This window comes from Cyphellophora europaea (genome assembly GCF_000365145.1).
Source record: "Cyphellophora europaea CBS 101466 unplaced genomic scaffold supercont1.13, whole genome shotgun sequence".
Classification (NCBI taxonomy): Eukaryota; Fungi; Ascomycota; class Eurotiomycetes; order Chaetothyriales; family Cyphellophoraceae; genus Cyphellophora; species Cyphellophora europaea.
The window spans coordinates 287908-309909 of NW_008481801.1; the positions used below are offsets into that span (position 1 = coordinate 287908).

The 22002-nt window shown below is 54.1% G+C and overlaps 7 protein-coding genes across 7 annotated transcripts; 5 read left to right on the plus strand and 2 right to left on the minus strand.

The window, feature by feature from the left end:
• Positions 1 to 383: 383 nt before the first annotated feature.
• HMPREF1541_10559 (uncharacterized protein) lies at positions 384 to 3542 on the plus strand (the record flags this gene model as incomplete). Its single annotated transcript, XM_008715230.1, has 1 exon — positions 384 to 3542. One exon carries the CDS (start codon positions 384 to 386, stop codon positions 3540 to 3542), a length of 3159 nt encoding a protein of 1052 aa, XP_008713452.1.
• A 908-nt stretch (positions 3543 to 4450) lies between these two features.
• Positions 4451 to 7718, plus strand: HMPREF1541_10560 (uncharacterized protein; the record flags this gene model as incomplete). The annotated part of the gene is made up of 2 exons (XM_008715231.1): positions 4451 to 4835; positions 4885 to 7718. The coding sequence occupies 2 exons, from the start codon at positions 4451 to 4453 to the stop codon at positions 7716 to 7718; spliced, it is 3219 nt and encodes a 1072-aa protein (XP_008713453.1).
• Positions 7719 to 8593: 875 nt separating this feature from the next.
• HMPREF1541_10561 (uncharacterized protein) lies at positions 8594 to 9730 on the plus strand (the record flags this gene model as incomplete). The annotated part of the gene is made up of 1 exon (XM_008715232.1): positions 8594 to 9730. The coding sequence occupies one exon, from the start codon at positions 8594 to 8596 to the stop codon at positions 9728 to 9730; it is 1137 nt and encodes a 378-aa protein (XP_008713454.1).
• A 224-nt stretch (positions 9731 to 9954) lies between these two features.
• Positions 9955 to 12183, minus strand: HMPREF1541_10562 (uncharacterized protein; the record flags this gene model as incomplete). Its single annotated transcript, XM_008715233.1, has 1 exon — positions 9955 to 12183. The coding sequence occupies one exon, from the start codon at positions 12181 to 12183 to the stop codon at positions 9955 to 9957; it is 2229 nt and encodes a 742-aa protein (XP_008713455.1).
• A 1844-nt stretch (positions 12184 to 14027) lies between these two features.
• HMPREF1541_10563 (uncharacterized protein) lies at positions 14028 to 15830 on the plus strand (the record flags this gene model as incomplete). The annotated part of the gene is made up of 1 exon (XM_008715234.1): positions 14028 to 15830. One exon carries the CDS (start codon positions 14028 to 14030, stop codon positions 15828 to 15830), a length of 1803 nt encoding a protein of 600 aa, XP_008713456.1.
• Positions 15831 to 16191: 361 nt separating this feature from the next.
• Positions 16192 to 16844, minus strand: HMPREF1541_10564 (uncharacterized protein; the record flags this gene model as incomplete). Its single annotated transcript, XM_008715235.1, has 3 exons — positions 16192 to 16284; positions 16370 to 16456; positions 16668 to 16844. 3 exons carry the CDS (start codon positions 16842 to 16844, stop codon positions 16192 to 16194), a joined length of 357 nt encoding a protein of 118 aa, XP_008713457.1.
• A 2601-nt stretch (positions 16845 to 19445) lies between these two features.
• HMPREF1541_10565 (uncharacterized protein) lies at positions 19446 to 21797 on the plus strand (the record flags this gene model as incomplete). The annotated part of the gene is made up of 4 exons (XM_008715236.1): positions 19446 to 19632; positions 19679 to 19942; positions 19995 to 20121; positions 20174 to 21797. The coding sequence occupies 4 exons, from the start codon at positions 19446 to 19448 to the stop codon at positions 21795 to 21797; spliced, it is 2202 nt and encodes a 733-aa protein (XP_008713458.1).
• Positions 21798 to 22002: the final 205 nt, after the last annotated feature.

Sequence of the window (22002 nt, forward strand, 5' to 3'; positions counted from 1 at the left end):
TCCAAGCACCCGAGTCATGCCTGGTGGTGACACCCTTGAGACAGACTTCAGTCGCACTTCACTCTTCACCCGGCTCCATTTTCTGCCAAGACCACGCACCTACTAAACTGCGCACCGTTCCTGTGTTTGCTTTGAGATGTTCTCACTAACCATCTGAGTCTCCAGCTGCGAAGGGAAAGGCACCGTTAGACTCGAATCCACCTAAGACTGGGCCTCAACCTACAAGCAAGCAGATAAAGCCAGGCAGCTCATCTACATCGCTTTCGGACAAAGTCTCAACCTCGCCATCACGTGCCGCACCAGCATTCGATCCTCGCCGTCTCCTCGACCCGCGCTCACGTCACAAGCCATTACCATCTTCTCGACCACGGCCGCCACCCGCTATGGCCCCTGATGGCACGACTGGAATCGAGTTTGCTTCTGCGCAGGATAAGCTCGGCTTCACCGGCTCTTCAGCCACGAATGGTGCTGTTGACTATATCGCTCGCTCCGAAAGCGACCACCTCAATCACCCTGACTCACCTCCAGTCTTGCAACGTGAGAATAGCTCGAACATTGGCAAGCACATGCTCGAAGGGGTGTACAGTGTAGAGGCTCGAACCGAACAGCCTCGGAAAAAAGTCAAGACCGACAACGAATCTACAGAGGCGTCCTCATACCAGCATCAGAAGTTCAACTCATCTGGCACTGGCATCGTGGGCGAGTACATGAACCCTGCAAAAGACGCCGATGCTGCCGACAAGCCTACCCTCATGCCGGCTGGTATTGTCGATCTTACCAATGACGACGAAGACGATGACGAGCTACAAGTCATCGGTACCAACACCGTCGTCGAGAAACAAGTTTGCTACGGTGCTCTCTATGCAAACGTTGATGCACACCTTGTTCCGAAGCCAAAAGGATCGATGACGGGCTTTGGTGGCGCCGGCAAAGACCAGTGGCCGTTGATACCTTGCACCCTGCGGCGACCGACAGAGGCCACCCGAGATACCATTGTTCAAGTAATTGACCCTCATGGTAAGTACTTCGCCAACGTCGAGCACAAGTTGGCCAAGGTTTTGGCTCCTGCTCTCAATATCTTCCCGGGCTTCCGAGTGGTAGTGCGCTTGTTGAATCGCAGACATCACCCGGGTGAGTGGCACCATCAACCATGCTCGCAGACCATGAAGGTTACACTTGTCTTTTATGGTCGTAAGTACGATGCAGAGAAGATTGGTCGCATGTTTGGACAGGAAAACCTATGGTTCATCAACACGTCATTCAAGGAGCCAGGCATTGAGATGCTCAATCCCCAGAAGATGCGTAACGTCCGTCAGACTCTGCAGCAGCAACAAGCTCGCCCAGCTGTCGCTCGGAGTGTGACGTATGATACGGTCTCACCCGAGGAAGCTGAACAGACTGTGGCCAAGATCTTCAACCACTATGCCAGCGAGAAGATTGCAGAAACCGAGCCAGCGAACACGGTACTCACCTCGCTCCTCCCGCATCAGAAGCAAGCTCTTACATTCATGCTGCGACACGAAAGCCGACGGACCTTTGGAGAGGATGCATCGGGAAACTCAACACTCTGGCACAAAAAGCACCATAAGTCGGGCGCCGTCTACTACGAAGAAGCTGTATCTCAGATGACCTGCGCTACCGAGCCTCCTCAAGTCTATGGAGGCTTACTAGCCGATGTCATGGGATTAGGTAAGACATTGGAATCACTGACACTGATTGCTGCCACCACCGCGGAGGCGAGTGAATATGCCAAGACACCGATGGTGCGCTCCCACGAAGACAAGATTGACTTCCGCGCATACACCAAAGGGACTCTTATCGTCTGTCCTATGAGCACGGTCGCCAACTGGGAGAATCAAATCAAAGAGCATTTGGACGGCGGTAGCATCACGTGGTACACTCATCACGGCAGCAATAGAATTAGGAACCCTTACGAGCTGTGCAAGTTTGACATCGTCATTACTACCTATGGTACGCTACAGTCAGAGAGTCGCCAAGGCAAGGACAATGCATTGCGGTCTCTAAAGTGGTTTCGTGTTGTCCTGGATGAGGCTCACACTATCCGCGAATCGTCCGCACAACAGTCGCAAGCTTGCTTTCAACTTGAAGCCCAACGTCGCTGGTGCCTCACCGGAACACCTATTCAGAACAAACTCGCCGATCTGGGGTCACTTTGTCAATTCTTGCGACTATGGCCCTATGATACTGCTCAGAACTTCAGCTACTACATCGGCAAGCGAGCCGCGGACGGTGATCCATCGTTCTTGCTCAAGCTGCGGATCTTCATCGACTCTTTCACTCTACGACGTTTGCGAGACCAGATCAGTCTTCCTCCTAAACAGGATGTGAGACAAGGCATCAAGTTCTCAGAAGCCGAGTTGAAGCTGCACACCTTCTTCCGAGAGCGAGCTCGGATTGCCGTACATGAGATGACTAAAGACAAGGAGTCTAAGAAGCAGAACCTGCAGGTTTCTGTTCTCCAGGGCATTACCACTTTGCGTTTAATATCTGCTCATGGCCGAGACCTGCTCCGAGAAGCTGATCTCAAAGACTACAAGGGGGCTGCTGCTGACGAGCCGATTGATCTTGACGACGGGGATCCGATCAAGACGATAAACACGCTCGAAGCATACAACATGTTCAAGATGATGAGCGACGCGGATTTTGACATTTGTCGTAACTGCGAACGGGCGATCGCAGGAGACTCGCCATCTGCTGAGGCCGAGGACGACACTAGACCACGAGCATATATCCTGCCATGCCGCGACCTCCTCTGCTACGATTGCTTCAAAGTCCAGAAAGGATTGTATGACGCGCAGGCTGACCAGACGGAGATCCAATGCCCCTTTTGCAGCTCTATCACGGCTTCACAGTACATTCCAATTGAAGGATCGGTCAGTGACACCATTGAGCGATTGCAGGAGAGCCGGGAACCAACTCCCGCCGGTGAGAAGTCAACATACTCTGGACCTCACAGCAAGACTCGAGCGCTGATAGAAGATATTCACACCATGACGAATGAGAGCAAGGAGCTGGAAGCAAAGGGTGAGCAGCCTCTCAAATGTGTGGTCTTTTCCGAGTTTACCTCTCATCTCACCCTGATCGCGCGGGCGCTCGAGGACGGAGGCTTCCGTTGCGGCCGCATCGATGGCTCCATGTCTCTACCCAAGCGGAAGAAGGTGCTCAATGAGCTAGACAACGATGCCTCAATGACTGTTCTTCTTGCTTCGGTCAAAGCTGCTGGCCAAGGGCTCAATCTCACTGCCGCCTCACGTGTTTTCATCATGGAGCCGCTGTGGAATCCGGCCGCAGAGGCTCAGGCCGTCGATCGAGTGTATCGAATTGGCCAGACACGCCCAGTTGTTGTCAAGCGATACTTCATGGAAGATAGTATTGAGACGGTGATCATGGAGTTGGCAGGGAAAAAGCAGGCGCTGGCCGATGTGTCGCTGAACCGCAACCACAAGGCTCTGAACAAGAAAGAGCAGCGGGAGCAGCACTACAATGCGATCAGAGCGTTGTTCGAGGTGAAGAAACGATAGATCATCAACGGGTCAAGTCGCCACTGATTGGGTCGACAAGAGTGAAGCCATGAAGATATCGAAGATCGGCTGCGTCTTTGAGTCATTTCATCTTTGTCTGTATTACTAGCGAAGGAGATTTGCACAGCATGTGCTGAGGAGCTAGTAGAGCTAGAGTGGTCGACAAGGCCACAAACTCGAGCAGCGGTAGATATTCATTGCAAATGATTAGATCGCAAAAATCATCCGGAGTACGGAGTACCGATTACTGGAATTTCTTTTTCCCATCTCTCACCTCACCGCCATCCCACGCGCCGAGCCTGTGATCAGCATGGTGGATAAAACACGCGGGCGATAACAGCGGGCGCTAGCCAACTGGAAACCCCACGTTTCCGGGCAAGCGGTGCCCCTCGTTACGGCCTAGATGCTCGAGTTGCCCGCCATGCTACGGGCATGCAAGCCACCTGCACCCGCCCACGGGCGAACCACTGGACGGCCGAGCTCCCGATGCCTGTCAGTCGCTGTCCCAACGGCTTTCCCTAAAGCATTTTTTTCGCCGCCGCTCAGCAGAAAAATAATCAGACCATCGGTCGACGCGGAAAAGCTTCGCTGGCTGTGGCTCATGCAAGGCACTGAGGCTGCTTGAGCGTTCTTCCTCATCTCTGTACATTTTCCTCCTTTCAGAACGCCACCCGACCTTCTTGCTCCGAACCAGTGTGTTGGTGAAGAGCCAGAGCGATACGCCACGGCGGTGAATAGCTGTTTGCGAGCTTGACACTTCAAACCGCAGACCCACCTCTGTGGGCCACTTGCGAGCACCAGCACGGACACCACCGAGTCTAGTTCTTTGGTGTGCATGTGCTGAGTCCGCAAGCCCGCACGCACGAACCTACCAAAAACTCCTGTGCCTCTAGCCGTCCATCGCCGCTATGGTCATCGTCGACCACCACGAGTATCTCTGCGAGGAGGAGAAGCGCCTCAAGGAAGACCGCGAGCGTACCAAATACTGGAAGAAGTGGGGGCCCTACGTCGCCGAGCGCCAGTGGGCGACGGTGAGAGAAGACTACTCAGAGAACGGCGATGCCTGGAGCCATTTCTCGCACGATCAGGCACGGTCCAGGGCCTATCGATGGGGCGAGGATGGCATTGCGGGTGTATCGGACACGCATGGCCTGCAGAACATTGCCTTTGCCTTCTGGAACGAGCAGGATGACTATTTGAAAGAGCGCTTGTTTGGGTTGAGTAATCCGCAGGGAAACCATGGCGAGAGCATCAAAGAAGCACATTTCCACCTGGACAACACGCCAACGCATTGTGAGTTCGAGCCTGCAGATTTGATCGACCTCTTACTGACAAGCCATAGCTTACATGAAGTACCTCTACAAGTTGCCCCAGCGGAAATTCCCTTACGAAGAGCTCGTAGAGGAGAATGCCAAGCGGAGCAGGAACGAGAAGGAGTACAATCTCATCGACACTGATGCATTCAAGGATGACCGCTATTTCGACATCTTCATCGAGACTGCCAAGGACACGGATGACCCTGAAGAGCTGCTGTTTCGAGTCACGGCCTACAACCGCGGTCCGGAGGCGGCACCTTTGCATATTATCCCTCACATGTGGTTCAGAAATACTTGGACATGGGGCCGTGAAGACGAGAAGCTAAAACCTCAGATTCGCCTTGTGGGACCCATGACAGCACAGTCGAAACATCACTCGCTGGGTACGAGGTTCTTCCAGCTCTCGCCCTCACCTGGTTGCGGACCCGAAGCAGAGGATATTCAGCCTCAGGTCGTGTTCACCGAGAACGACACCAACACCGATCGGTTGTATCAACAGAAGAACAAGCAGCCATACGTGAAGGATGCATTCCACCGATGGATTGTGGACGAGGAGAAGGGCGCCATCAACCCGCGTTGTACGGGCACAAAGTGTGCGGCGTGGTACGACTTTGGCCGTGGCGACGGTGTGCCTCCTGGACAGTGTGCCGTTGTTCGTTTTCGCCTTTCGAAGAAATTCGACGGCTACCTTAACGAGGAGCTGCTCGACGACATCATCGAGATGCGGAGAGAGGAGGCCGACGACTTTTACCACCGCATTAGTCCTCTACCCATGGCCGAAGATCTCCGCAACATTCAGCGCCAGGCTTTCTCCGGCATGCTTTGGTGTAAACAGCATTACTACTTTATTTGGGATCAGTGGGCTCATGGTGACCCGAATATGCCTCCTCCACCAGAAGGACGTTTTGCGGTCCGCAACTCGCAGTGGAAACACATGTTTCTCGACGACATCCTCTCCATGCCCGACTCTTGGGAGTATCCTTTCTTCGCTGCTTGGGACACTGCTTTTCACTGTATTCCACTTGCCATGATCGACCCAGAGTTTGCCAAGAAGCAACTCGATTTGATGACTCGAGAATGGTACATGCACCCCAATGGGCAGCTACCAGCGTATGAATGGAACTTTGGCGACGTCAACCCGCCCGTACATGCTTGGTCTGTCTTCCGTACTTTCAAGATCGAGCGCAAGATGTACGGCCGGCAAGATCTCGACTTCCTGGAGCGCGTTTTCCAGAAGCTGTTACTCAACTTTACGTGGTGGGTGAACCGTAAGGATTTCGATGGGAAGAACGTCTTTGAGGGTGGCTTCCTCGGTCTAGACAATATTGGCCTCTTCAATCGCTCCGAGCCTCTACCTACTGGAGGTGTACTGGAACAAGCCGACTCGACAGGCTGGATGGCCTTCTACTGCTTGTGCATGCTGAACATCTCGCTTGAGCTGGCAAAGCACCGGCGGACCTACGAAGACATCGCTTCCAAGTTCTTCGAGCATTTCATCTTGATCTCGGACGCCATGTCCTTCCGCGCCGGACGTGGTCAGGATGCTCAAGAGCAATCGCTGTGGAACGACGATGACGGATTCTACTACGATGCCATCTCATGGGGCGGACCTTGGCAGCAGCAGCTACCCGTCCGCTCGCTGGTTGGCCTAATACCCCTCTACGCGGTGTCGACCCTTGAACCTGAACTGATCGCGAAATTCCCCAACTTCAAGCGTCGGATGGACTGGTTCATCGCCAATCGCCATGACGTTGCCGAACGCAACATTGCCTCTATGCGCAAGCGCGGCAAAGGCGAAAGGCTGCTCTTGTCCCTCGTCAGCAAAGACCGGCTTGAGAAGATTCTCCGCCGCATGCTGGATGAGACAGAGTTTCTCGCCGATCACGGCGTCCGCTCGCTGTCCAAATACCATGAGGACAAACCTTTCTCTATGGATGTCAATGGTCAACAATTTCGTGTTGCGTACATCCCTGGCGACTCTGATTCGGGCATGTTTGGTGGCAATAGCAACTGGCGCGGCCCAATCTGGATCGCTGTCAACTTCTTGCTAGTCGAGTCGCTCCTGCGCTTCTACATGTTCTACGGCACCTCCTTCCAAGTCGAATGCCCGACAGGCTCCGGCGAGTACATGCATCTAGGGCGTGTGGCCGAAGAACTGCAACATCGTCTGCAGCACCTGATGGCGCGTGATAATGAGGGTCGTCGTGCTATCAACAATGGCAACGACAAGCTCGACTTTGACGAGCACTGGAAGGACTATCTGCACTTCTACGAGTTCTTCGATGGCGACACGGGCCGTGGGTTGGGCGCCAGCCATCAATGCGGCTGGACGGGTCTTATGGCTAAGATGATCCATGATACGGGTGTCAACTGTCGCCTGCCCATGACGCCGCGAACGCCCAGTACAGCGGCCGCGCATTACTTCGACGACATCCTAAGTCGGAACCCCAAGGGTAGCTTGACGCGTCGCAAGAGCAGTCTGGCGTCAACGCCAGGCCCAGGCCGCATGCGCCGTAGCAGCACAAGCAGGAGCATCGGTAACCGCGCCTCGTTCACTACCAACGGCGACTACCCCGACGATGACCCAGATAGCCCGAAGCACAGGCGCAAGGGCAGTCAGGCATCGAGCTACTTTGGTGGTAACCACGGTGGTGGTGACCATGATGCAGGTGCGAGCGTGGTGAGTGATGAGTGGGGCGAGGAGGGCGCGTTGAGCCTGCGTCGGCAGAAGAGCGAAGCGGAGATGACAGAGGATGATGAACGCATCGAAGATTATGTCCGGGGAGAGCTGACGAAGATCAAGACGGGCGAAGGGGAGGTTGGCGTTTATGAGGATGAGTTTGAGGCGCAGTTGGATTAGATATGGACCCTGGGGACGAAGGTCAGTGCGATCTAGAAGGAATGTGGGGTGGGTGTTTGATGACTTTGTTGGCACTGGGATCTGGGATCAGCATAGATTTAGATGCATAGAGTTGCAAAGAATAGAGGAAAGAAGGATAGAAGGCATGCGTTAGATCGCGAGTACTGTGCAAAAGAAACACGAGAACACAGAGAGCGACACTGGGCGTCTATTCAGGGAATGTCAAGATCTCTTTCCCGTATAAAGTGTTGCTTCTTGGTCCTTGCTTAAACTTTTAAGATACGTATTGCGGTGATCCTGTACAATGAAAGGTGGCGTTGTTTTGTGCAAGACTTTGAGACCATTTACGGGCAGGCCAAACAGATGGTGCGGAGACACAGAAGTCGGTCGCTATCGTGGAGCTTAGCAATTGATCTGAGCCTAGGCGTACTGCATCTGTGACATTATTGAATGTCGGTCAAGGATCATGCGAATAATTCAACCGAGTGCCACAGACATGGGTGGCACGAGGGTACGGTGATGTTTCGAGGCCATAGCTTCAAGGCTGTAACTGAGTGCAAGGCTGTGACAAGGCAACAACATAGCCAATCAAATCACCATGCTGCCTCAATGCTGCCTTCCCTTTCACCTCATACCGCGCTGTGTTTCTACAGCCCTCAAACTTTTCAGCTTCTTCCTACCCGTCGCACAGCACTGTTGCAAACTGTATCTAGTACCCCTGTCATCGTTCAGTGGCAAAGCTGCCGGGACCACCTGCATGTTTATCTTGACCATCCCTCCCGAGCGCGGCTATCTCACAAGCAACCCCTAATTGAGCAGTGCGCAGCCGAAGACCTCCTGAACGCCTTCCCCCATACTTCATCTACTCGCCTCACATGCTCGACTCCGGCTCCGACCTCTCCGCCTCCCGCTGGGCGCCCCGCGCCCACGCACGTACCTCCTCGCCATACTACTCCCAGATCTCCACCTCACCTTGCCGCGCCCACGCCCACCCACGAGCCACTTCCACCACCTCTAGGTCCCCGACACGACCGCACCATCCGATCACATCCACGACCTCAACACCTACGCCACATGCCCGGAAACCGCACACCGCGCCGTCACCCACCCAGCAACGCCAGCACTCGCTCGCCCTCTTCGCCCGCCTCAGCACGCGCCTCAAGTGGCGCGCCTCGCTTCTCCTGACCGCACACACCTTTGCGCTTTCGCCTGCTGCACACGGCATCGGCCTTGACGCCACCGAGGCCGACGCCCAGTTCCGCATTGATTTCTTCGAGTTCTACGTCCTGCTGGAGCGCTGCTTGCTGCTGCTTTTGGGCGCTGTGGGCGTCAAGGTGAGTCGCGGGTACGATCCACAGCGCGACGACGATAGTGGTGGTCCGCACGGTCATCGGGATCGAGATCGGGGCGGCGGCGCGCGTAGAGTGGTGGTGGATGGCCATCAGAGTGGTGGCTACGGCACCAGTCGGCAGCGCGGCTTGATCGGCGACAGCAAAGTGGTCATGGGCGGTGCTGGCCACTCGTTCCACCAGAATCTGCTCGACGCGCTGTCCTGCGCCGACGGCAACCCGCTCTTTGACATACTCGGAACGGGTAGGGTGAGGGAGTACATCGGCCTCGCGAAGGATCTGCGGAACGGATGGAAGGAGACTGCATCTGAAGTTCCGCTGGTTGCTGGAGATACAGAAGAGAATGGGGGCGTGGAGGCGGAAAAGGCGCGTCTGGACATGCGCCTGAAGAGGCGGTATGCGGATCTGCTTAGCGAGCTGAGGCTGGATGAGATGCTGCGGGTGGTGTTAGGCGCGGTCGAGCACGCGGGCAGTGTAGCGGCGGTGGAGGTGGATAGAGCTGTGGCGGAGGAGAGTCAGCGGATCGCGACGGGCGATGCTGATGCTCAGGGGAGAAGGCTAAGTGTCGACATGACGGACGTGATGGCAGACGAGATGATCGGGGAACGGCCGTGGGAGAGCATGGGTCCCGGTACTTGGGAAGTGGACGAGATGGAATTTTGAAACATGAAACACGGATGGAGACGAGAAATGGAAGAAAAGACGCTGTGATCGTGCTTTGCTACCTGATGATAACCCTTATCGCGCACGCCCGTATGGAAACCGACCTATCCATCGACGCTTGCTTGCCATCGAGTACTGCTGCCCAAGACAAACTCCGCCAATCGATGTCCCGTAAACTTTCTGCGACCTGGTTCAGCCTGTCCATTGCCCCTGACCTCGGTCCACTAGACTTGAACATCGAATACATCATTTCTCCAGCCACCGCCTCTCTCTTCGCCGTCCACGATGTTCTCCTCGGCGCGCATGGCCTCCTCGTGCCAGGTCTTGACGATGCTGCCCGGGGCATAGACGCCGCGGAAGACGCCTTTCTTGGGCGCATCCAGCCCAACGCGAGTGTACAGGTCTGGATCTTCCTCTGGCGTCAGCCTTGCGGCCACGGCCTTGAGGAACGTCATGACGTCCTGTGGATCAGCGATACGAGTAGCTCTCAGCCTCTCACGAGCATACAGTAGCTCTCTATTGGCGGCACGCAAACCGCCTGCGATGCTCTCGGCGATCTGCTTCTCGAGCGATCTTCGGATCATCTGTTTGAGGAAAGGCTTGAACAGCCAGCCCAGCCAGCTGAGCTTGCTCTTGCGGAGGGTGTAGTCCAGCTTGTGGATGTGGACACGGACACCCCGCAGAGTCAGAATTTGTTCGAGACGCTCGCGAGCGATCTCGAGGTCGAGCGAGATGTCGATGCCGCGTTCGTCCAAGAAGAAGCTGGCAATACCTTGGTCGGCGAACTGAGCAATCCCAGCATGGCCTCGGATCCAGTATCCCAAGTCTTGGGCCGCAACGGAGATGCCATTGACAGTGACGGTCACGAGGGAGGTAGTCTTGGAAGCTGTCTTTTTCGAGTGAGTCTTGCGGATTTCGAGGTCATTGCGAGTAGAGATGTTGAGGCGATAGGGGAAGAAGGAAGTGCGGTTCACACTGCGGCCAGGCTCAAGAACGAGGTTTTCCAGGAGGAGATCCATCTCGGGAACAGACACTTCCAGGCGTGGGATTGGAATATATTGGATAGACCGAATGAGCAATGGCAGGAAAATGTGCATGGAGTCAGTAATCAGATCCGGATTGGTAACCATGTCAGGAGGCGAGAGGATGTCGTAGATGCGCTTGGTGGCTCGGACTAGACCATTGACGTCTTTGTCCTCCATGACGGATCGGACAGTCAGCGAAACATCTTTCAAAAGCTGATCGAAATCGTTTCGGAACTTGGACTCCTGGCCAAGTTTGGAAGATTTCTCTCGGAGCTCTTCAATCTTCTTGTCGGCGTCATCGAAGAACTCAGGGTCTGTAAGCATTTTGCCCACGGCGTTCCCGACCTCGACCATAAAATTCTCGAATTGAGGGTCGGATCGAGAGTGCTCGAGGACTTTGTTCCAGTCCGCTTCGACCTGTTCCCAGGCCTTGCGATCACCAAAGGAGCTCAACAGATTCCAGAAGTTGCGAACCGCACGATCGAGTGCAGGGTTTGTGTGGACGTCATCCTGGGCGGCCGAGATTGCCTCGTCACCGATCCTTGAGTAAGCCGCAGCGTAGCGCTGAATGAGCTTGGTGATCGTAGATACGGAATCCTGGTAGTCGGTGCGCTGCCGCAGGTTGATGACCGTTTGCTTCAAACGGTAGAGCAGCGTATCTTTGTGGTCTCCCGCAAAATTCTGCTTTGCACTTGCGATGGCATCTTGACCGACCTTCAGTGCCTCATCTTCAATGACATCAGCCGTCTCTTTGGCTCCATCCTTGACATCTTGCTTCGAAGGCAAAGACCCTTCATCAGCTCCAGGCCCTTCAATGGTCTTCTGCTCTTCCGAGGAGAGTTTCAACTCTTTGCCAGTCTTGTCTGCGGCATCGGAGAGGGAGAAGGCTGTGTCGGCAAGGACTTGCCTACCTATCGTTGTAACGTCATTGACGAATAGCCTGAAGTCGGCATTCGTGAGCAATAGGCTTCCTACGGTACGGAAGCTCTCGTAGGTAGCTGCAGCATCTGCTCTTGCTTTGACTTTAGACGCTTGGTTTGAGATATCGTGGATATCAAGGGAGATGCGGGCCTTTGTCAAGTGCCATATGAAGTCTTGTATGTAGTCCTCGTTGTTCTTGTTCCGTAGAAGCTCAATGAAAAGCTTCAACCAGCCTCGACAGTTTCGAATAAGAAGGCGGCCAGACTCGCTGAGTTCTGGATCGTTGGCATTGAGGACGTCGGAAGCAAGGAGCGTTCGTAGATTGGAGATGGTCTGCTCATTCGAGGGCATATAACCTTTGGTCAAGGCTCTGAGCATCTGGTAGGTATGCAGCTTCTGGTGCAATGTCCGCTGCCTGACAGTATCATCTTCGTAACGCGGAAGGAGAGGCTCCGTGTCCTCACTCTTCTTGCGGCCGAAGCCACAGCAGGAGGAAAGCCAACTCATGGTTGGACACGACTAAGTCGACAGCATAGAATGAGCTCTACAGCTTTGCAGTGGCCGAATGCCAGAACTGCTAAGTGATTGATGAGACTGGCAGGCGGAAATGCAGCACGGCCAAACGTCATGCATGCCAAGACATAGCAGAGCTCTAGTCCGCTCCGTCCAATGGTGCCCGTCCCACTCCTCCACGAGAATCAATTTCTCCATCAGATACCTGGAATCCAGAATAACGTGTCCTACTCGCTGACGAGCGCGGTCACTGGCTCTGGAGCTTTTCTGATGGTCATACTGTGCAACGACTTGACGACTCCAGCTTGACATGTGCGGGTGGTTGCTGACATGTGATACCATGCATTTGCAACATCTACGTCTCCCGGCATGGACAATCAACCATAGTGCCATCTCAGCGTGCCGTTGCAATGTATGGCATGTGAGCGCTGTCTGCCGTCGAGAGGATAGAACCATAGATCCCTGGAGAGTGTGTAAAGCCTAGCATCACTTCGCAAAAAGTGTTCTAGATCTCCACGAGGCTGAAGTGACTCAGGGGCGGTCGTTCGCCCTTCAGGGACTCGGGTCTATGGATGTACAAGCTTCAATCACATGCATGGCAAGGTGAGCTATTGACCAGAACTCACGAATTGACGAGCTGGGATCCGCGGCCCCGGACCTGGGTGGTCCCTGCAACTCCGACTCCAGCTCCATCAAGCCGACTGTAGCATCAAGCTACCCCAGGTTCTACAAGGCTTGTAACCCACAAGCTTAAAGGGGCTGTGGGAGGCTATCATCAACACGAGGAAGCTTCTCATGTACCTCGGGCAGCGGTCTCCGAATACCTCTAGGTTCCTCGTCCTACTGTGTTTGCCGGAATATCTGCCCTGGTAGCCTACTCAGAACTCTGCACAGATGAGTGCAGTGCATACGAGACGTCAAACGCCGTATAAAGGCCGTCTGGACTCCTCGGTGGTCGGCGGGTTGGGTTGCTCCCTGCTGAGCTGGCAAAGCTCCCTGTCCCGGGGAACGGTCAGAGTCTGGGGAACGCTAGGGAACTGTACATTAGCTCGGCGGGTTATGTTGTGGGTGAGCCCACCACAGGACGGAAAATTCATTGTAGACAGCAGAACACGATAATTTCACGGGCGGTAAGTGATACGATTTGCAGCATGACTTTGCTTGTTTCACACCGCTCATGTTTCGCCCTGTGACTCCGGTGCCTCAAAGCACGAGAAAACAACGCCCCCTAGGTCCACCCTCGGAATGGGAGTCCTGTCAGCTAAGCTCTACGTAGTCTAGCAAGGCACCGGAGCCCTATGGGCGGCATCCGAACCCTGGATTTAGGCTGTACCTCGAGGCTGCCACCGGCGCGGGCATTGACCGCGCCCGCCTACCGCGAGCTCGATTGCCCTTCTGGGACGCCTTGCAGCTCAACTTTTTTTATTTTGGATTTTGTTTGGCCGCTGTTCGCGTCCGGATGACTCCCTTCAACGGATATTATACACCCTGTTGACCAGGATTCAACGTATGGGGCCATCTCTTAACGCCCGTCTAAGCCTCCGACGATTCTCACCGGCCTGACCTTAGCTGTCAGTTGTTGAACGGTGTCCGTACTAAGAGCACTGCAGACCCATCCACTCTCTTGTTTCAATTTCCCAGGCTCCGACTTCTTCCATACCTGTTAAGTCCTTTCTGACGTTTCGAACGGCACCACGTATCTACGTGACATCCACTGCCTGTACAAGTTTCAATTGCCGGCCGCCGCTTCCTTTCCCATGCTGTACAAAACCTCAAGGTTGTCCGGCCTTCCTTACTTTCCTCCCAAGAACCTTTCCTTCTCCTCACCGTTATCCACCATGGCCCTTACCAAGCAGTCTTCCTCACAACGCCTTAACGGCACTGGCCAAGCGGTCTCCAACCTCGCACACAGGCCGAAGCATACCCATGCCGTTGCTCACGTGCCAAACCCCGTCGCCCACTACGACACCTCTATTTCCATACCTGTCCGAAAGTACCTACAGACATACGGTCTGACCCCGCCGCAGCCCGACACATACGAGGTCCAGGAGAAGAGATGTTTACAACAGTTGGCACTCAAGCCTAATGATCTCGAGCGCTTCCAGTATTTGGCCAACATCAGAGCACATAACGTCCATCTGTTCTACAAGCTGCTGATTGATCATTTCACCGAGATCACCCCTCTCGTCTACACCCCCACCGTTGGTGAAGCCTGCCAAAAATGGCACCAGATTTACACCAATCCCGAAGGCATGTACATCAGCTGGCGGGACCGCGGCCATATTGCGCAGGTTGTGCAAAACTGGCCTCAGTCCAATGTTGAGATCAGCGTCGTCACAGACGGCTCCAGAATTCTCGGCTTGGGAGATCTTGGTGTTGGTGGAATGGGCATTCCAATTGGAAAGTTGGCTCTCTACACTGGTTGCGCCGGTATCAGACCTGACGGTACCCTCCCAATCACCTGTGATCTCGGCACCGGTAACAAGGCCCTGCGGGAGGATCCTCTCTACATGGGTAGCCGAAGGGACAAGGTGACCGCGGAGGAAGAGAAAGACTTCCTGGATGAGTTGATGGTCGCTCTCAAGGAGCGCTGGCCAGATATCGTCATCCAATTCGAGGATTGGAAGAACCCATTTCCATCTCTGGAGCGCTACCGTCGGGACTATGCCATGTTCAATGACGACATCCAGGGCACTGGTGCTGTGATCATGGGCGGCATCATCGGCGCTGTTCAGCAGTCTGGCATTGCGCCGCAAGATCACCGCGCCGTCTTCCTTGGCTCTGGCTCCGCTGGTGTTGGTGTTGCCAAGCAGATCGTGGATTACTTCATGAAGCAAGGCATGACCGAGGATCAGGCACGCAAGTGCTTCTGGCTCGTCGACTCCAAGGGGCTTGTTACATCAGACCGTGGCGACAAGCTCGCCGATCACAAGATCTACTTCTCTCGCACGGACAATGGCGGTCACCAGTTCAAGAACCTCGACGAAGTCATCGAGTACGTGAAGCCCACTATTCTGATGGGCCTATCTACCATCGGCGGTGCTTTCACACCTCAGATCCTCACCAAGATGACCAACTGGAGCAAGCACCCCATCATCTTCCCGCTCTCGAACCCTTCGTCTAAGTCTGAATGCACTTTCGCCGATGCTGTCAAGTATACCAACGGCACATGTCTGTTTGCCTCCGGCTCACCTTTCCCGCCTACTGAGCACAACGGCAAGATGCTACATCCTGGTCAGGGCAACAACATGTACGTCTTCCCCGGTATCGGATTGGGTGCCATCCTCTGCAAGGCTGTTCAAGTCACTTCGGATATGATATACGCCTCAGGCGAGGCTCTGCCCACCATGATCACTCCAGCGGAGAAGGAGCTTGGGCTGCTGTATCCTTCTATCAACCGCATCAGAGATGTGTCGGCTCGCGTTGCGCTCTTCGTTATCCGTTCTGCCCAGCGAGATAACGTCGACCGCATGCACCACCTCCGGGACATGGACGACGCAGAACTTGAAGAGTGGATCAAGGCCAAGATGTACGATCCCCACCACGAGACGCTAGAATTAGAGGAGGAGGTCCGGGATATTGTCACCGGCCTGACCACGTCCTTTTCGCAGACCAACGGCCACGGCAAAGCCAGCCTGTGAGCTCATACCCTCTCTATTGTACTGGTTATTCCGGAAGCAAGCGTGTGCTTTGAAAGTGTTGAATTTTGTAAACACGGTGCCTACGGATATGCAGCAAGGAACTGCGACGACAAAATCACACTTGACGTGTTGGCGCCGATGTGAGTCGCCAGGAGCGCGTTCCCTTATTGCGTATGTAGCACTGACGCCGGAAAAGCGACATACAATAATGAAAGTGATACCCAAGACAAGCATCATCATTTCTATTTCCGCGCTGCCCACTACTATTTTCATATTTGACCAATCGTTGACTACAGCTACCTGGAGCCACGGTCGATAGATCTTGACTGCCGTGGACCGCCTGACTGGGGAACAGTCAAAATCAACCAACTGGGTCATCCTTCTGAGCCTCCTTCGCCTGCTTCAGCACATCCATTGCCTTCTCCTTCTCCTGCTCGTTAGCCGCATCGTCACCCTGAAGTACCGGTTAGCATTCGAGATCTTGTCGTACACGTCCGTCGTCTTCGACTGGAGGAAATTGGACAGGATAACAAACTCACCAAAAGGCTCTCGAGCTTTTCTCGCGCACTCGTGATCTTCTCGCGCAGGCCGGGGATGACCCTCTTCGTTTCCTCGAGCGCCTGCTTCTGTGTGGCTGGTTAGCATCTGCAATCGCCGAGAACGCGTAGTATTCCCGTGGCCCCAGTCCGGCTTCGGTCTCGTCCCCGCCGTTGCACTTCTCAGGACGCCTAGAGGTTTCTCCGGTTCACATTGGGATCGGTAGCTCAACAGCCTCCACTCCTCTCCCGTCGCTCCTCACCTCAAAAGGGGAAAGTCTATGTGAAAAAAACAACGTACCTCCTGCCTCAGCTCGAACGCCTCGTTGCCATCGCTCCCGCTGACCTCGGTGCCCTTCTCGCCCTCAAGCTTCGCGATACGGACCTTTTGTTGCTCCATCTCCTTGTGATAGGAGGCCTCCTCTTTGACGAGGCGTTGCAGCGCGCCGGTCGCTATTGACAGGTGTGATGGCGCCATTTTGGCGAGTGCTGTGGGGAGAGAAGAGGAATTCCGGGTTGTTGTGGTTTGTTGTGGCTGACACGAGATTTCCTTAAGGTGAGGCAGATGTTGGTCGAGACGGATATGTTTAGTTAGATTCATATGTTTTGGTGTACGGTACGATGTTTACGTCCAGGGTGCAAGGCAACAGCGATGACTGACCGGAGTGGGCCAGTGGGAAGGTGGGGGTCTAGGAGCGGGGTCTTGGCGGTCTTTTGAACACGTGTGAAGCTTGTCATTTGCGATGAGGCGGACAGCAGGCGCTTTTTTCGAGGGAGGAACGCGGAGAGCACTACGGAGGCTTGCACTTCTCCCCGGCAAGGTCACAGAGGAGTAGCCGCTATGCTCAAGAGATCCAACCTCTTCAATCGAGGTGGCAAAGAAATTCCGCCAATGGATCAGTCATTTGTGCTGGTGGTTGATCGTGTCTCACTCGACGACTATATCAAAGACGAGAGCACTGGTCTCGTCCGGCTCCATGACATCGACAGCGACGGTACAATGCCGTCCATATTGTGGCGGTGCATGGCTTATATGGCCTTTTCTGAACACGAAAATACCCTCCAGACGGAACCGTGTGTTTGCGCGATCTCCAACCTGACGGACTTGAGATGGGCCTCGAATATCCAAGGCAGGATTGTAGGCTTCGGCTACGACGCACGGACTCTGTTGACCAGCTCTGACTTGAATACCAATACCATTGCTTCAGATCTGCTCGATCGCATTGACGAAAGGGCACAGACAGACGTGGAAAGAGCACGACCAATCTTTTCAATATCTCATAGTGTCGTGAACAAAGGCTCAAGAGTGTAAGTTGATGCCTGTCGCAATCTGCATCCGAGCAAACTCCATGCTAACCGCACAAATCACTTATAAATTGTACACGAGCACATGTCAACGACAGGCTTCCAGTTACTGGAGCAGTTGACTGGTACCGTGGGCGTGAGTCCGCAAGAAATGGATGTTGCCATCCACAGTCATATGGGGAATGTCGCTTCCTACCTTCGTCGTCTCTTGCGAGAATCTCGACTCCAGTCTGGACCCTCAGAGAATCTGTAATCGAGTCTCGCTGTCCACAAAGGATATTGGTGTGATGATCATCCGTGGCCATCGAGTCATTGCGACACGATACTACTTTATGCAAGCAACGTCACCGGAATGGGAGCTGCTCACAACAAGAAACTACCGTCGCCGTAGCACAACTGTTTAGAGGCTAAGCAACTGACTGATAATGGTAAGACATCAAAAAGAGAAACAGTCTCAGGACGACTGGCGATTCCGAATCACTCTCGTCTACCGATAACTGCCACGAAGTAACGGAATCTCTGGCCATACACAAATGACGAATCAAGACCCGGGTACAGTGGGTGGGCAAGCCGCGGCATTTCAGTCCCGAGCACACCTACTCGGAGGCGGAAGATACTTCGGCTATGACGTCCATATTGGGGCGGTTATCCCTGAAATGGTAGTCCGATACGAGCTAACACGAAAGACTTGGCAGATCAGGTATAGTAGAAAGTGTATATGCACCGGATCCGTCACAGCCAAGCTTTGTTAAGTGAGTGGGCAAGAGCTTGATCGCTGCCTAAATACAGTCACCATCGGCTGAAGCTCTTCTGAATCCGAATCTTCCAGCAGAGGCTCAGATAGACCCTGGTCCAGGCCCGAACGGTTGAACCTCGAAGTCCATCCCGCATTCAAAGTGGCTTGCAGCGCACCTCTAATCCGGAGAGTGTGGTGACCGGCCAGATACATGCTAAGTGACCTGGTCGGTCTATACTATGCGCAGAAGAGCCGTGCAACTGCACTTGCTAGAACAAACCCCGTCTAACGGGGCAGATCGATCAGCACTATCCTCAAGGCCTCACAACAAATGATCTGAACTTTAATTGTGCGATGGCATATTCTGGCCACTTATATCACTGTGCGGGAGAGGTGCCGTGGGGTTCTATTCTAACTTTGGCGGGCTGCCTTTTCCAGAGAGCTTCGCTGATCAAATTGTGCCTAGTAATGTCTCCGGGTATCTAGATACGTGGGGTAGCAGTTGTGTACCTGCAGACGATCCTTTGGCATCCGGCGCGCCACAAAGTGGCCACGAGTAAGTCAGCCGATACACCTATTGGCGGAGTACTGACAGAACGAGGGTATCTCTGGTCAAATAACGATCTGCACTCAGCTAGGTCGATGTAGCCGTGGCTGTAGAGAGTCCACAATGCGGAAGCATAGCGCTGTGGACGGCAAACTGGGCTCAGATCGACGACTCCTTTTGTTCATTTGTGTCAAATATTCTGTCAGTGGCGTCGCCTATGGAGCAAGTAATTGTTTCCCGTCGGTAACATCAAAAGAACGTGACCGTGACGTTAAGTATACATACTGACCATGCCCTGCGAAAGGCGATTAAGGGTATCTGCTGAAGCTTCCCTTTCATCGTCAATATGAGGTCTTTATCCGCGACTGTGCTTGTAGCATTTTTGTCTACACGAATTGGACATGCCCACGCAGTTCCAGCTATAGCCCAGCGTCAGGAGGGCTCTGCCTGTGCTGCTATAGATGCTCAGATCTCCAATTCAATCCAAAACAATGGTTTGTGATACTTTGACAATTGACAATTTCGGCCAACCAGTACATATAGGCACCGGCGAATTGAATGCGCAAGATGCGTACGACTGTCTCCGAGCTATACCTTTCGACGCGGGAAAAGGTGTCACCTTCGTTCAAGAAGCACGGAAGCATCTCGAGTGGCAATCCAACATCGATTCTCTGAGAGGTCAGTCAACCAGAGACGACAAAACCCTCCCATTGACCACCTTCAGACCCTCCTTCGCCTGCTGCGACTGCCTTCGGCCACGTAGATCTGCTACAAGGTCTGTCAGACATTGAACAAAAGGCTCAAGCCAAGGGCTACGCTAGTCAGGTCGACTTTGACACCGCAATCAGAACCCTACTCAGCTCTGCTAATGATGGACATCTTGGTATTGCTGGCCTATGCACAGACAGCATATTTTCCTTCCGTTTTGATACCATCCTGGTCTCAGTAGCCAACTCTAGTACTTCCGCACCAGGGGTCTACGAATATGGTAAGACCAAATAGCCCGCTCCCGCGTACGCGTACTGATGCATCATTCCCAGACTCCCTCGGATCGGGGAATGATAGCGACACGGCCATCTCACCAATATCAACCATTGACGGTCGCCCTGCTGCTGAGTTCCTGAGCGAATACGCCTCCCTCATAACTTTGCGAGATGCTGATGCGCGGTAAGCTCGCAAGATACTGGGTAAAAGCATGCCTGTCTGACGTGTTTGTCAGATACAATGCGCTATTTGCGTCAGCCGCACGTCATGGCGGTGTACAGACCCTGCGAGGAATGTTCCGGTCCCTGAATACCCTGTGGACTGGATATCCTGTTCTTAACTATACATATGCCAACGGCACTGAGAGTAGTTGGCATACGGCGGCTTTTCTTAACAGTAACCCAAGCCGGTGGAACTATACTACCGGTGATGAGCTCTTCGACGCATTCTGTGCGCCGGCAATTAAGCCATCATCAACCTCTAACGAAACCACATCATCGAACTCCACCAGTCCGGAGGAGCCGTCTACGGCACCCACTCAGACAGCTTTCTCGGAAGCATATCCCAAGCCTGTTGTACGCGATCCATTCAATACGCTTGCAGGATTCTACCTTCCTGCTCCATATGACGATACTGCGGTGCTCTTCATTCCAGACTTTCACACCGATGGCGAAGACGTCTACACAGGATTAGCACTACCGGACGACGAACCAGCCAACTTTGGAAAGGCTGCCGCCGAGTTTATCTCTCGTGCCAAATCCGACAAGAAAATGCGTCTCGTCATTGACCTCACAGGTAACGGTGGCGGGACCAGCCTCCAGGGATTCAACCTCTTCAAGCTCTTCTTCCCCACTACGCCGATCTATAACGGGAACCGCTATCGCAATCACGACTTCTCACGTCTACTCATGAAGTCACTTGACACTTACGGTGAGGACTACACTGACGAGTTCACTTACCCTCTCGCCCGCCACTTCGCCTGGCAAGGTCAAGTCTCACCAACCCAAACTGCCCTGGACTGGACCTCATACCGCAATTTCACTGGTGGAGAAACGTCGAACCTGACCGCGCTCACGTCCTTTCAGAATTTTACCGCGAATTCAAACCCGGCTCTTCCAGTTCAAGGCTACTCAAACGCCACCACAACATTCACATCCGCGCCTTTCGCACCAGAGGACATCCTGATCGTCACGGACGGCTACTGTGCCTCTACCTGCTCGATCTTCGTAGATCTGATGACCTCGCAAGGTGGCGTAAACAAGACACTTGTCTTTGGCGGTCGTCCACCTTCCTCCTCCCGCGAGTCCAACGAATCCATCAAACCCATGCAACTCGTTGGCGGCACTCGTGGCACCGAACAATACGACTGGGCCACCCTGGCCGATGTGGCCGGTGGGGCGCTCGACTATGCCCAGGAGCGCCTCAACGCAAGCAAGCCCACGCTATCAGAGGAGGAGATTGCACGGTTCAAGGAGCTGATGCCCCTTCCACCCTCTGAGTTCCCGCTGCAGTTCCAGAGCGGTAGTGTGAATCTGCGCAACGGATACGACAAGGGCAGTGATGTGCCGTTGGAGTTTGAGAGCCTGGAGGCGAAGTGTCGCCTGTACTATACCAAGGAGAATATTCTGGAGCCCGCGACAACCTGGCGGGACGCGGTAGATGCGGTCTGGGGCGGGAAAAGCTGCGCAGCTGTGGGCGGTGGTGGTGTAGATGGAGATCGATCGCAGAGTCAGTCGAGCCAGGATGAGACGCAAAGTAACAGAGCCTCCGCTATGACACGTGGAGGTCCAGGAGTCGGGGCGGCCGTATTGTTCACAGCGGCGTCCATTGCTGCCGTCGCAACTGTACCGGGGTGGTAGTGTGTTAGTATACAGAACCACAGCAAACGCGAAGTATTCTTCTTCTACCCGTAGCATGAGCCTGGGCGGCTTTCTTCTTCTTCATCCGCCCAGTCTGCACTTTTCTTGCCCAGTTGCTCGCACTTCAAGAGCCGCAAGTCGCCAACATGGGTCTGCCATCCGTACTGCAAGGACGAGTACCACTCTCGTGAGCAGTATGGGTGTC